General features: G+C 37.0%; 1 protein-coding gene across 5 annotated transcripts in view; it reads right to left on the minus strand.

Annotated features, from left to right (window-relative positions):
* The window catches only part of NCOA3 (nuclear receptor coactivator 3), an 82,000-nt gene that overhangs the window by 12,955 nt on the left and 54,600 nt on the right, over positions 1–14,445 (minus strand). For all 5 annotated transcript variants that reach the window (XM_068416229.1, XM_068416228.1, XM_068416225.1 and 2 more), the window contains 10 exons: positions 10,711–10,818; positions 9,507–9,679; positions 7,658–7,758; positions 6,525–6,699; positions 5,780–5,968; positions 5,425–5,526; positions 4,469–4,609; positions 3,080–3,227; positions 1,776–2,164; positions 634–1,514 (listed from right to left, as the gene is read on the minus strand). In XM_068416229.1, the coding sequence (XP_068272330.1) occupies positions 634–1,514; positions 1,776–2,164; positions 3,080–3,227; positions 4,469–4,609; positions 5,425–5,526; positions 5,780–5,968; positions 6,525–6,699; positions 7,658–7,758; positions 9,507–9,679; positions 10,711–10,808 (2,397 nt within the window). In that variant the 5' untranslated portion in view covers positions 10,809–10,818. The remainder of the gene's footprint in view (positions 1–633; positions 1,515–1,775; positions 2,165–3,079; positions 3,228–4,468; positions 4,610–5,424; positions 5,527–5,779; positions 5,969–6,524; positions 6,700–7,657; positions 7,759–9,506; positions 9,680–10,710; positions 10,819–14,445) is intronic.

Below are 14,445 nucleotides of genomic sequence, written 5' to 3' on the forward strand. Positions count from 1 at the left end.
AAATTTGTCTTTAAATCAGATGTAGTTTTAACAGAAAAAAAACTACATGAGTTCCAAACATGACTCAGGAACTAAATACAAAAGAAATGTTATCTACAATTCATAATTTTAAGAACAGCTGTCCCTAAGAAGTGTACCACTGCTTTCAGGATAGCTGTTCCATGGTGGTGTAGTCTGCTATATCATGACATTTCCTGGAATTTCAACTCTAGAAACATTGAAACAAAAAGTTTTACCTCTTGCTACTGTATTGCCAACTAATTACAGAGGCAATTACAGCTCCAATACTTGTTTTTATGGCTTATTAGGTATGTGCTATGTGAAATAGCAGATGTTAAAGATCTGACTCTAAGGAGCAATTTGTAAATATACACTACCTTAACTGTACCATAACTTAAAGATAACATTAGTCCAGGACTTCAGTACAACACATTTGGTTATATACACAGCCTGGAGTTCTCTTTGTGCTTTTGCAGTTACAATAGAACCTGAGCGTATAGTTTCACACCATTTGCACTGAACTTTCTTAGAAATGTTTACACACACATACTAGAAAGTGTACTATTTTTAGCCATTCACTGTAATAAGAAAATACTGGTTTGTTTACCACCATCATGTTACATTATACTGTACCTCCTCCGTTGGCTCCGTTTTTATTTTCATCTCTTTTTCTTGACTAGAAGTAGGAATTGTAGAACTACTGCATTGTCCCATTTTATTATCCACACTTTCTACTTTAGGCTTCAACTCTTTGGAAAGCGGGTCCTTAACATCATCTTTATCTAACAGATATCTTAGTAAAGCATTGTTTTCCTTCTTCTTTGGGCTCAGTTGCTCCTGTTTGACGGTGCCTTCTCCACAGGGGGCTGCATTACTAGCATCATGATACGTGTCTTTACCCGTAGCTTCAGCTGTGATCTTGGCTACCTCTGCAGGAGAATTACCATTCTGCAACAATTTATGCAAAATCCTATGCTTCTCTTGCAGGAGCGACCCATGCATGTTTGAGGAAGAAGATACCCCTCCAGATGTTGATGAGGAAACTCCTGAAGGACTGGTAACGTTGGTAGAAGATTCTTTACAATTTGAATCTAAAGGTGAGTTTGATGCTGTAGAATGTCCTCTTTCATCTGAGGAGCATGTGAGTAGCTGAAGCAGTTTTTTATGCCCTTTGCTTTCAGATGGTCCCCTCTGACTTTCAGATGCCTCCTGATTTCCCTCTTTACTATCTTTTTCACTAAGGAGATCCCTGCTGTTTGACTGGCAGATGGAACTTTCCACTTGGTTTTGTTCACAATACAAACCAGAAGGGCTTTTGGAGTCCTGGGTACTCGTTTTACTCTGCTGAGCTATGCTCACATTTGGAGAATTATCCAATTTTGGACCCGGTGAAGAAAGTGTTGATAAAAGGGAAGTTCCAACACCCTCACTAATGGCTTGAAGAGCACTAAGAGAACTGCTAGAGAAAGTGCTGTTGCCGGTGTTGCTGGCAGATCCCATTGGAGAGTGCATACCTGTAGCACATGACAGAGATCAAACTTATTAGACTTACAGTACCGTCTGCATCTACTTTTCCTTTGGATTGTGTATGACTGCCACATTGAGTTAATTATTTTAAAACAAATTTTTACCCTGCCATTAGGTATACTACATTTAAGTAACTCATACAAGGTCAAATAGAACTGTTAAAAAGGATGAAAGATGGAATTCAGATAAAAGTGAGAAAAGATAGCTAAAAAAAAAAAAAAAAAGAGCTAATAGCAAAAATAAAATACCTGTAACTGGAGAAAACTGGTGTGAACTCATTTTTGGACTCCCTCGATTCCTAGGAGATATCATTAGATTCTGTTGGTTGGAAGTTAAACCAGGACTGCCATGTGGTGGGCTACTTATATTTAACCCATAACTGTTGTTCTGATAAGCAGAGGACTGCATTCCGGGTCCAGAGTTCACTGGCCCCATATTACCAGGGCCTCCGTATCGAGTGCTGCTGAGCTGACCCACTGCACTGGGATCTCCCATACCATAGTTCCTGTTCTGCACTGGCATGCCTTGACCAGGTGACACGTTCATAAGACCACCAACAGAATTTGTGTTTCCAGCCACAGGTGTTCTGATGTTTTGCCCAACTGAATTAGGATTTGGCCGATATCCATTCTGTTCTCTGTAAGTTCAACAACATCCCCAGAAACCCCAAGAAAACAAATTAAAACCTTATTTGGAATCAAGTGCTACAAAGAGAGAATAACATTATTAAATAATTTTCCAAACATTTTTTCAAAAAGAGCAGTAAGAATTCAAGCTTCCACAAAAGCAGAACTAAGCCATGCCACTCATTTATTCATTACAGAAGTGCTTGGTCCTTTAGGTGATTTGAGTTATAAGTACATACAGTATCACCCCTTCAAAAGACTTTCATCAACAGTCATTAGTCAGATTTATCAGTTTAAACATCTTCCTTCTTTTACTCCCTTCCTGAGTCAATGCATGACACCATTCTACTGTGCGCACTAATGATGCCCTGAACAATCTCAGCTACTCATTTTTCAGCATCTGGACGCACTTTAATGCCAGAGGCAGACAGGTTCCCTCCGGAGTGGCATTTCAATTATTCTTGCAATCAACAAGAACAGGTCACAGGAAGTGCTATTTAAAGTACATTTAACTTTGAGTCATCAATGATGCATCTGAGGGGGTTTTGTTGTTTTTTTAATTGGTCTGCAATTAAAAAGAGTAAGATAAAGCATGTAACTGAGCATTTCTATTTTCAGTGTTTCATCATTATAAATGTTAACTCAAAAGAATAATGAATACATAATAGAGGCTCCATACAGGTACCAAGGAAAAACCTCTCTTTTGACTGTGACTGTCTTTCTGCCACACAGTTGAGAGTGTCAGTGTTAGGCTGACACATTTATTTATATGCTATGCAGCTCTGCTCCTCAAGTTATTCCTCCTCCGCTTGAGTTTTAATCAGATAAAATATTTTGGTGTACTATTTTTTTCAGGTATCTTCAAGGTCAAATATATTTTTAAAAGCTATGACACTTAAATGACAAACAGATACCACCGATTTCACCTTTGAAGAAAGTGGGTCGAGACAAATCCATGGCGGTCATTAGTTACAGGGTTTCGGAATAGTTTACTCTTTGTTTGTGCTGTCACTATAGTACCATCCGCTAAAGAAAACCGATACAATGGTGTTTCAGCATGACCTTGTGTATAAGCTGTAAAGGAAACACACAAATATAGTTCATATTTTAAAACCCAAGAATTACTAATATGCACTCTACAGACTTTTAACACAATACCATTCATTTGCTGAAGATGTAAAAGAACAAAAAAAATTAAAAAACCCAGACACACCCAAGACAGATATTCAGAAAAAGGAAATATTCCACCTTTTTCTCTTAAATTAGTACAGGGAAGACAAAAGCAAACAAGATTCTTTTGATGCTGCAATATATTGTGCTCACTATGCACAGCTGGCAAAGTTCTACATTTGTTAACACACTTCCAAGGGTAGGTTAGCAGGTTTCCAGGGCTTCTCCCTGGGGAGAAGGACTAATCAACACTTAAATATTAATTGCACTAAAATATACAGATATGGACTAGAAATAAAACTCGGAAGCCTTCAAAGGAAGTATTTTTAAGTTTACAAGTTTTATTTCAATAAAAAAAATTGTGGAAACTATTGCTTTTAATCTGAGCTCCAAATTTCTTGTTAATTTGGGATTTATTTAATCAGTTAAGTCAAAGAACTTCCAATGGAATGGAAACTCCCATTTTCTGCCAGTATGAGTTTCTCTTTATTTAATATCCCCTCTACTAGAATCACTTTGTGAATCCTTCAAAAAGAACAGAGTTCAGAAAACTTAGAAAATGTCATCTTTCTTACTGAACACAGTGGCTATACCCCACTTTATCTATCAAGGTTATCACATCAGCATTACAAAAGACATAACACTGGAACACTGAAAATATTTTGAACCTTTGTGTCTTGAGTAAGAAAAAGGCATCAACACAACTATTACCACTTTTAGTGAGCTATCCTTTAACAAAAGAAAGGACGAATTAAAATAAAAAGAAACAAATGTTAAACAAAAATAACAAGCTAATGATAATTAAGGATTACAGGTTATTACAGAAATATAGCTGTCACTGTCATTGCTATATCCATCAGTGGAAAAACAGCTTATTTCAGGCTCCCAGATCATGTAATCTGATATCTTCCATGAAAATTATTAAAACAGACACATTAGAAAAAAAAACAAAATAACTTCCATCAGAATTCCTGCTTCTCAAGAGATCATCCTCCTTCAGCTTGTAAATATGAGTCACAGCAATTAACACTAACAAAAAATATGAAAAAAATGAACACAGGCAGAATTTAGCATTTTTTGTTTTCAGAAAAAAATGCAGCCACTAGGAGAAGCAGCACGAGCAAACACTGCAAACAGACTTTTACCTTCGTGATAGTGGCGTTTGTTTGACCATGACTGTCCATCATTATGGCATAAGAACCTTTGAATACATCGACGAATTATATCTTCAAAGCCAGGTCTCATGGAAGACCGTAATGAGTTTGTATCAATGTTGACAAGTTTGCCTGTAACAGGAAAGTAAATACACAAGTTAAACTCTTTATAAACTCTTTATGACTATGCCAATCCTTTTGTATAGATATGGTACATTTCAAAAGGCTCCAATATCAGCATTTTAATTGTTCATCAGCCTAACACCAAATTTTGAGTATGCAGAAGTTATGTTTATGAATTATCTGCCATATGGGAATATGATGATGCTTGTTAAAACATCAATGTTGAAAGGGATTTAGATAACTGAGAAGGAGGAAGTTAAGCACCCACAGGTTAATGCCAGAGCTTTAGAAAACAGTAACTTTAGTCTCTGGTTACAGGTACCCAAAGGATGCATACACAGTACATCCAAAAATGAGCATCATAAACACTAATTGGCATCTGAAAAAGCCCCATCTAGATTATGTAAGTATTTCAATTTAAACAGCATAAAACACTTTAAACATTAGCTCACATACTGTAGAAAAATACAAGCATTCTAAAGAATTTTCATTAGCTTCAGTTATGATATAAAATATTTCTTACGTGTAAAGGAAAGCACAATGACAACCATTTGAAATGCTGCCAAGTTAAAACACAAGTAATGCTTTATACTAAGCTGCCAAAAAACAGCATACTAGTGTAGAGACAGAAAATGTGTCCCACAGTTGTTATTATACCACACTGTCAACAAGAGGTATATTGGAAAAAACAGTTGGGAATTCTCAGCATGAATTCTGCTAGTCACTACAGATATAGGATTTATTTACATACTTGATTTATTTAAAACAAGAGCACACACACAAAACAGATACCTTCATACCTTCATCTTGGGTACATTTCTCACCTGAAAGATCATGTCTTGTAATAAAGCTCTCTGGATTTGTTGGAAATACCCTTTCTGCAGTTGTGATACGACGTGCCACACAAATCATACAGGACTGCAAATCTGTATTTTAAAAAGAATGTTTCTTATTTAATTTCTCTCCTGTTTTATTCTATTAAAGCATCTAATAAAACAGCTGAAGCTCCTTCATTGTTAAAGTGGAAGTATAAACAATAAGAATTTACGTTTTTGCATTCTCTTCCCACTTACTCAAAAATGGATTGCAGAAGCTACAGATTTCATAATACATAACAAATATCAAAAAGCTTTACTCAGAGACTTCTTTTGTGCCCAGTAATTCCACAAAATTTCCTACCTTCCCCCTCTTCCATCATAGCTCTCGGCTGTGATAAAGCAAAGCACTGCATTGTTTCATATCTTTGACGTGTATCCTGGTGGCTGCCGACATCTTCCAAAAGATCATGAGAGGTTTTCACCATCATCCGGCAATTGAATGTATGACTCTTCTGTCTAGGTGTTTCGTTGGTCCAAGCAACTCCATTAACTTAAAAGAGCACAGGAAGAATTTATAGATTTTCAGATAAAATCAATTCATAACTGATTTTTCTTAATTTACCTTGTTCCTAGATTAGAGAGATTAAAGAATATTTTAAGATTCTTTCTCAATATTCCATCAGTTTTATACCTTGGGAACAGTAGTACTGAGAACCAAGTAAAAAAACCTCTTTCCTTTACATGATGCTTTCAGTCACTTGAAGGAGAGCTGAAAAGTCATTCACATATTTAAAAAAAGAAGTGGTTCCCTCAGCTAGTCTTGTGGCTTTAGGCAACACGTTCCTTTAGTATCCTTGTTTTAAGTTACAGGTGAACAAACTGCAAAGGCTAAAGTACAGTGTGAATTTCCAGCACATTTATTTCTGGTGGTGTGCTTTAGTAAGAACATGATAATATTTTTGAAGATTAACATACTTCTATAGTCAAATATTCTTTGTATAAGTAATTTGTTTTGAAAGGTTATCCATTACAAGCGTTTTTTTTTTTTTCTTCTCTGATTGTTTTCAAATAGCCTAGTAACTGTCTAGTAAGGCAGCTTTTATTACCTGAAGATTTAGGTAAGTTTTTAAGAAAGTCCTTCCGGTCCTCTTCATGCAAGATACCGTAGACACTTGTATTAACCAAATCTTCTTGTTTATATTGCAGATACTGTGTGACATTTTCTGACACAAATACTATGTTCCCATCTCGATTTACAACAAACAGGAAACCGTCCAATGCCTAAATATTAACATGACAACATAGCATGTAAGACACACTGCCTAATTCTGAACATAATTTAGTTTAAAAACTATGTGGGTGATAAATGTCAAGTTACAATACATGCATTTCTTTTCAAAGATAGAGCTGAAGTTTTAAATATTTCTCTGAGGAAAACTGTCTGGTAAGGAATGATTTCAGTATCAAAAATTAATCTGCTCATTTGTTATTCCATTGAGCTCTTTCACAGTGATAACCAGCCTTCTTGTTTCATTCTTGCTTTATTTGAACACAAGATAATGAATCTGTAACCTTATTTAAATAGCTGGCAAATTGAAACAAGAAGAAATCAGTAGAAACAAGTAGTAAGACGTGAACATGAAGATATTTCCACCAGCAAGTGATGATAAGAGGAGAGAGCCTCTCCACGTCTTTAAATATTGTGTTCTCTTAACTGAAAAAAAAATTCAATATCTATGTAAAACAATTAAGTTTCAAAAGTGCTTTTTCGTAGACTTGTGAATAAGGGATTGGTTTTCTAGGTGATTATTCTTAGGTTATTTCACTTGATGGCAACATTTCTTTAAAATGCTTCACAATTTAGAAACACAAACCCCAATACACATCACAAACCTCTAGTCTTTGCAAGACCTCATCCATTTATTTTAATGCATATCCCCCAAAAAAGCAGAATATTCCTCTTATTACTAAGCACTGCTTTAGTAGTAATTTGCTAACGACTACTGGAGAAAGTAAAACACAACAATATAAGAAAAAGACAAATGTTATTCTTTCCTTCTACAAAGAATTTCAGCAAAATTAAGGAAACATGACAGATTTTATTCTTGACCCTTTCAAACATAATTCTGTAGAGTTCTTGCGTACTATTTATTACCATAGGATTGCAGGCTTTATTGTAATATTTTCACCTGCCGTATTTGTTCCCATAGGGATTTACTAAGACCCAATTTGTACTTGCCTGTAATAAAAGAGGTCCCAATGAATCCTTATCAATAACTCCTTGACCCGTAGAAGATACATCAGCTTTCTGAACATCATCATCATTAGAAACTGCTTTTCCTGAAACGCAAAAGATATATTTTAGTAAAGCAACATTTCATATGAAGACTACATTTTAATACTACAAGCCAGATTCTAGGAAGCGCGTGAATAAAGGCAAAAAAAAAAAAAGCATGAGTGACAGAGGAACTCTCATATATTGTTAGCTGCTTAAGACCAGATAAAATGTCACGGCTACACAATGCCAAACCATTTGCTTACATAAATTGACTTGACAGTTAAAAGTTGGATCAACTTGTTTTGCAAAGAATATTTCTTCTGCTGCTTTTGGGATCATCTGCCTGATGAATCCCTGCTGAATCTTTCAATGGCCATCAGGCATATTATACATATCTCTTCCTTCTGGCTTTATTTTGATCATCTCATCATCATTGGTCAGCTTTCAGATGCCATCATCACTGTTCTACAAAAAGGCTTTAGCTCACGTTAATGTATGTGTACATGTGTGTGCGTATTCATGTATGGGGGGGTGTGTGTGTATAATAAATCATATTTTAAGAATCAAAATATCCTAAATAAATTGATTGCAGGGGAAGGTGGAATAAGAATCCACGTCAGGCAGCAGAATTACAGAAAACAAGCAGTAAACTTTTTTCTGTGGTACTTGCTGGCTGGCTAAGCAGACCACAAGAGGAATACAGCACCCTAAGGGAAGATTATCACATACTCAACTCTATAATGAAACAGAATTATTACGTTGGAATACACTAGAAAAACATTAAAAACAGAAGTTAAGATTATTTTTTTAGAATTGTTTTAACATGTCTTCAAAAGATGTGGCAATTTACCAAGACAGATAAAATATACACCATAGCTCAATCGTTTTTTTAAATACTTCACTGTCCAAAGGAAACTACATACACTTGGCAGGCTATAGTTATTCGGGGCGGGGTGGAGGGGGGGGTGTGTGTGTGTATATATATATATATATACACACACACACACACACACATACACAGCCCTCACTATACGTTTCAAAAACAGGTTTTGCATCTACCTGTCCATCTAAAAAAATATTGTTATACCACTTAGGTTTACACTAGCTGACAAAAACTATCAAAATTTGATGCATTGCTGTTTTCTCCTTTGTTGACTTAACTATATACTGAGTACAGCCAACTGCACTATTTAATTATTTGATCTCAAGCTAAAAGCATTTTAAATATATTGCAGCCCAATACTTAAACATTTAGGAAGCATGTCTTAACCAGTACAAGGAAACAAAGCGAAGTCCACAGAAACATAGTAGGAAAAAATAGCAATAAAAATTAATATATCAGATTGAAAGTGTGCCCCATAAAAAAAAACAGATATTTTTTAAGAAGTTAATTTCAAAGCATTAAAGTCTCTTTAAGCATGAAGTCCCTTGAAGTGAAAGACAACAGTATATACTCTTCATACCAGTGGGTATTTGGTATATTGTACCAGCTGATTGTACAATATCGTCTGGTTTTAGTTTCTCCGTGGACTATCTCAAGTTTTCCTAGTATTTTCAGGAAACTGATAAGAAAGGCCATACAAAGTTTTAAAGCCCCTATTCCCAATAAAAAAAGAGCGATAGTAAATACTTGCTTACTTTCAAACCGAAAGTTCAAGGCATATTAAAGGTTTGGCTGAAGTCAAAGTCTGAAGACTCTCGGTTACATGCTATTGTGAAAAACACTACTCAATTCCCACGTAACTACTGCTTTTGGAAAGGAATCACAAGAAAATGATCTTATTTCTTTTGGCTTAGCAGGGAACTGTACCTTGCTCTTTTATCTGTCGAATCTGTCTCACGGTTTCTTTTAAAATAGCACATTTGTCTGGTTTGACATTGAAATTGTCAATGTCACTCAGATTAGCAGATATCAGTTCAGCCAGTTCTTCAATGTATTTGCTTTCCTGCTCACGCCGACGCTTCTCACCACTGCAGGTCAGACTAGGAAACAAAAGCATCATTTCATATACTTACATACCGTCAAATACAAAAGCTGTGCTCACTCTGTGAACTTCAACGTACTTCATGTAACACCTACCTTTAAACCTAGGTAGCAGTTATTCTTCCAGCAAAAATAACATGTCAAAGCAGGGACTTGAAAGATAAAGCAAGCTAATGAAGGGTGACAAACTGAAAAACAGAACTCCTGAATGGAGAGACAGACATTGGAGAAAAGGAAAGAGAAATTGGGATGGAGGACACTCACAAAGAGATACTGGGATACAGTGGGAGAATCTGAGGATCTCACACAATCTGTTGCATGATGGAGGTAATTCGCATGGCACAGTGGGGACATATATAAAAGGGAGAAACATGAGTACACACGACGCCTGGTATTTTGGTGAAACTGAAGACAAATTTAATAAAGGTTAATACTCTGTGGGAACAAGAAGATGAAAGGATAACACAGAAGCCTTAAGACAAGGTATAAAGCAATGAGGTTAGAGGGGACAGAAAACCGATCCCCTCAGATAAAGATCTCTGAGAGAGCTGAGTGAGGGGCAGGAAGACAGCATGGAATGCCAAAATTCGAGATGAGCTTGCAAAGAACTAGTCTAAAGAAATGGAAGTTAAAAAAAAAACGCTCTACTTGTTGCGGTATTCTGTGCTGACCACAACCACCTGAAATGAGGCCTGTCAAATCCATTACCAGATATAAGATTCTGCCTTTGAAATCTCTGTGAAGCAAGAAGTTTTTCTTCTTTTGCTTTGCAATCACAGCTTCAACAAGTGATTCCTTGTATGTTCACTCTGTTAAGATTTTCACAAGAGTCTAATTATAGAGCAGAGTTCATCAGCATCATATCTATACATAATAGTGAAGTTGTGTATCTTCACAACAGAAGCTGGTCTAGAGAATTTTTCAACTGAACAAAATGATTAATTAGAACTCACTCTAAATAGCAATGAAAACTTGAAAAATCTCTTTTAAAACTCATTAATAAAAAGGAGAAAGGTCTATATAAACCTACCTTGCACCTGGTGTATCACAGGGCAATGGCTTGCGCTTCCTTGACTCATTGGTCAAGCTATCCAAAGAGTTTTCTCCTAATCCACTCATCTTGACCATGCATCAGCAACTAAAAGCAAGAAAATCAGCACTGTGAATGAATGTCTCAAAATAATAATTCAAAATACAGACAACTTATCCAGATAAGTTACTTATTTTTATCAGATTTATGAGTGAGTATTTTTACTGGAAATCCATATCACAGAATCACAGAATGTTAGGGATTGGAAGGGACCTCGAAAGATCATCTAGTCCAATCCCCCTGCTGGGGCGGGATTGCCTAGACCATATCACACAGGAACGCGTCCAGGTGGGTTTTGAACGTCTCCAGAGAAGGAGACTCCACAACCTCTCTGGGCAGCCTGTTCCAGTGTTCAGTCACCCTCACCGTAAAGAAGTTTTTCCTCAAATTTAAGTGGAACCTCCTGTGTTCCAGCTTGCACCCATTGCCCCTTGTCCTGTCAAGGGATGTCACTGAGAAGAGCCTGGCTCCATCCTCTTGACACTTGCCCTTTACATATTTATAAACATTAATGAGGTCACCCCTCAGTCTCCTCTTCTCCAAGCTAAAGAGACCCAGCTCCCTCAGCCTCTCCTCAGAAGGGAGATGTTCCACTCCCTTAATCATCTTCGTGGCTCTGCGCTGGACTCTCTCTAGCAGTTCCCTGTCCTTCTTGAACTGAGGGGCCCAGAACTGGACACAATACTCCAGATGCGGCCTCACCAGGGCAGAGTAGAGGGGGAGGAGAACCTCTCTTGACCTGCTGACCACACCCCTTCTAATACACCCCAGGATGCCATTGGCCTTCTTGGCCACAAGGGCACACTGCTGGCTCATGGTCATCCTGTTGTCCACTAGGACCCCCAGGTCCCTTTCCCCTACGCTGGTCTCCAACAGGTCTGCCCCCAACTTGTACTGGTACATGGGGTTGTTCTTGCCCAGATGCAGGACTCTACACTTGCCCTTGTTATATTTCATTAAATTTCTCCCCGCCCAACTCTCCAGCCATATACCTTTTTACTATTAAAAAATAATATTTGGTTACCATTTTTAAAAAATCTATTTTGTATTTTGCCAAAACACAGGTTTACAAAGCTTTATATCAATGTAAGCAAAAATAAATGTAAAAAATGCATTTGATTCAGAAATGTTTAAAATTTTGCACCACAGTCCTGGGACCACTGTATAGCTCCAATTTGTCTGAAAATAAAAAGATTCTCAGGGTTTTCATGTATGTTTAGATAACTTGAAAAGAAAGTGATAAATTATAATACATTATGCCAAAATGTAGTTAAATACTAAGGATAAAGTTAGATACCATTAAAGAAAAAGGCAAGTGATACCCTAAGGCAATGAAGGATGGATGACCTGAACACTGAGAATACAGAAATGTTGAATAAAATTTCCTTTTCTGTATGCTTCTTTCTTCTCTTCATGCAATCTAACCACTGCAGCCACAAATAATTGTCATCCTTATTATACATCCATGACACTCATCTCCCCTCACTCCCACAAGAAAAAGGAACGCAGTCACAGAGGAGGGAAGACACCTGTACCAGATCCTGCTATGCTACAATCAACGCCATGCTGAGGGAGGGAAAAAACTTTTTAATGGATCTATGCTATTTATGCAGCCAGAGTATTTTAGAACATAATTAGAACTACAAAATAATCTAATATTAAATTTGCATTTGTTTTTTTTGTACCACAGTGACAACAAGACATATCTGGGCAGTTAGAAGTTTAGCATTATTTTATGCTTTTTACAGAAATTTCCAAATTAAATGTAAATTTAATTTACTGCAGTCTAGTTCAGACTGCATTTCTTTACCCCACACAGCAACAACAGTAACTGGTCTTAAACATTTAGGTAAGACAGTTATACTAGTTAGTTGGAGCGAAACTTTTCCATAACATATAACCCAGGTATTAAAAAATCTTCCAGGAAAAAAACGTTCTTTAAGGATCTCCACAAGCAAAACCCACCACTACTACAGTTATTTAAAAAAAAAAAAAAAAATTATGATGACCAAATGCCTAGGAGTCAGTGATCACACGTCACAAGGACAAGGAACTGACAGACACACTTTCACCTAAATGAAGTTTATGTTAAGGCGTCAGAGGCTGGTAGTCAACTGACTTGAAGCAGCTCTGCAGAACAGGATTGGGGCACCCTAGTGAACAAGAAGTTAGTTAAACCCAAGTCAGCAGTGTACCCTTGAAGCAAAGAAAACCAATCCCTTAGAAAGTATCTAGCCAGCTAAGTGCTTCCTGGACAAGACATCTAAAGAAAAAAAGATGTGTGTGTAGTTCTTCTGATGTACTAACCTTGACTGATTGGGTTTTTTGCTTACTGGCTTTTTGCGGCAAAAAAAATAATACTCCCATACTTCTTTCTAAAGTCCAAACTGACAGGGCAAAGACACACAAGAACAGATTTGCATGAAGCAGCATAGGGGTTGGTTGCAATAGCTGATACTGTTATTGCAGGATGTTAGCTATGGGTGGAGAATTTAAAAGGACATTCTTGTTAAAGAAGCACAAACCTCTGAAGGCCAGACAGGACAGAGGACTGCCGGCTGCACTGAGGAGCAGGCACTGGATTGCTCTGGCACACGTACAAAGCTCAGAAGTAAAATGGTATCTCTTTAAAGTGCAAGTTCTCTTTGCAGCTAAGGAAATGTTACAACACTTAACATAAAACTATATTCAAAATCAATCCTCATCCCAATTGACAGGAATTAGGAGAAGAAGGATAATACATTTTCTACATCACAATAAAAATAAAAACAGTAAAACATAAACCTGCATTTGAAATAAAAAATTACAAACAACGCGTAACTCTGTAACTATGGTCATGGACTGCACAGATAAGAAGTTCATTTTACATTTAAATATTCGATACAAAACCAGGCTAAATAAGACAAATCCCAATACACATAGACATGAAAGAGCAAGCCTGAAGACTTTTATTCAGTCGTATATTCCTCCAGGGTAAAGCCCTCTCAAACACATTTAAAGGAGTGGCCCACCTTATGTGACGGTCAAGAAAAATATACTGTTACACCACGAGATGACAGTATAGCACTGAGCAGCTGCAAGGATGAGCTTCTCTTCAATTAAGCAGCTGAATGAAAAACTACTCATCTGAACAAGTAAGCAGTTTCAGAAAGAGATTATATAAACAGGCTGAGATCGTGCAAAAAGCAGCTGATTAGCTGAAGCGGACAGTGAACAGAACATGACTCGTAAGGTCTTGTGCCTGCAGACCCCACAGCTAAGGCTGAATCCTGAGAGTCATTCTGGAGGTGACACACGCGCACACTCCAGGACTGGTGCTTCACACCCCCCCTGCAACTGCCTTCACAGGCAGAGCAGAGAGCTGCGGGTAAGACCTACTGCGGAAAGAGAAAGGAAGAGCTTAAAATATAAGGCTTAAGGATAGCTGCGGAAGGGTGTGGGCACAGCAAGTATGTCAGAAGCCAAGAGTAAATTCTGTTTAAGAGGAGGAAAGATTTAAAATACATTAAATAGCTGAAATTTTGAGCTAGGACAGACATTTCACCAGAACGTAATTTTTGAGGTAACAGGGTTGCATTAAATGATTTAGAATGGAAATGTCATTTCTGGTTTAACATCCTGTACTGACAGATAATTCACAATAGGATTAAATAGAAAAACAAAATTATTACATTT

The sequence above is a fragment of the Nyctibius grandis genome, chromosome 19, assembly GCF_013368605.1.
Source record: "Nyctibius grandis isolate bNycGra1 chromosome 19, bNycGra1.pri, whole genome shotgun sequence".
Lineage (NCBI taxonomy): Eukaryota > Metazoa > Chordata > Aves > Nyctibiiformes > Nyctibiidae > Nyctibius > Nyctibius grandis.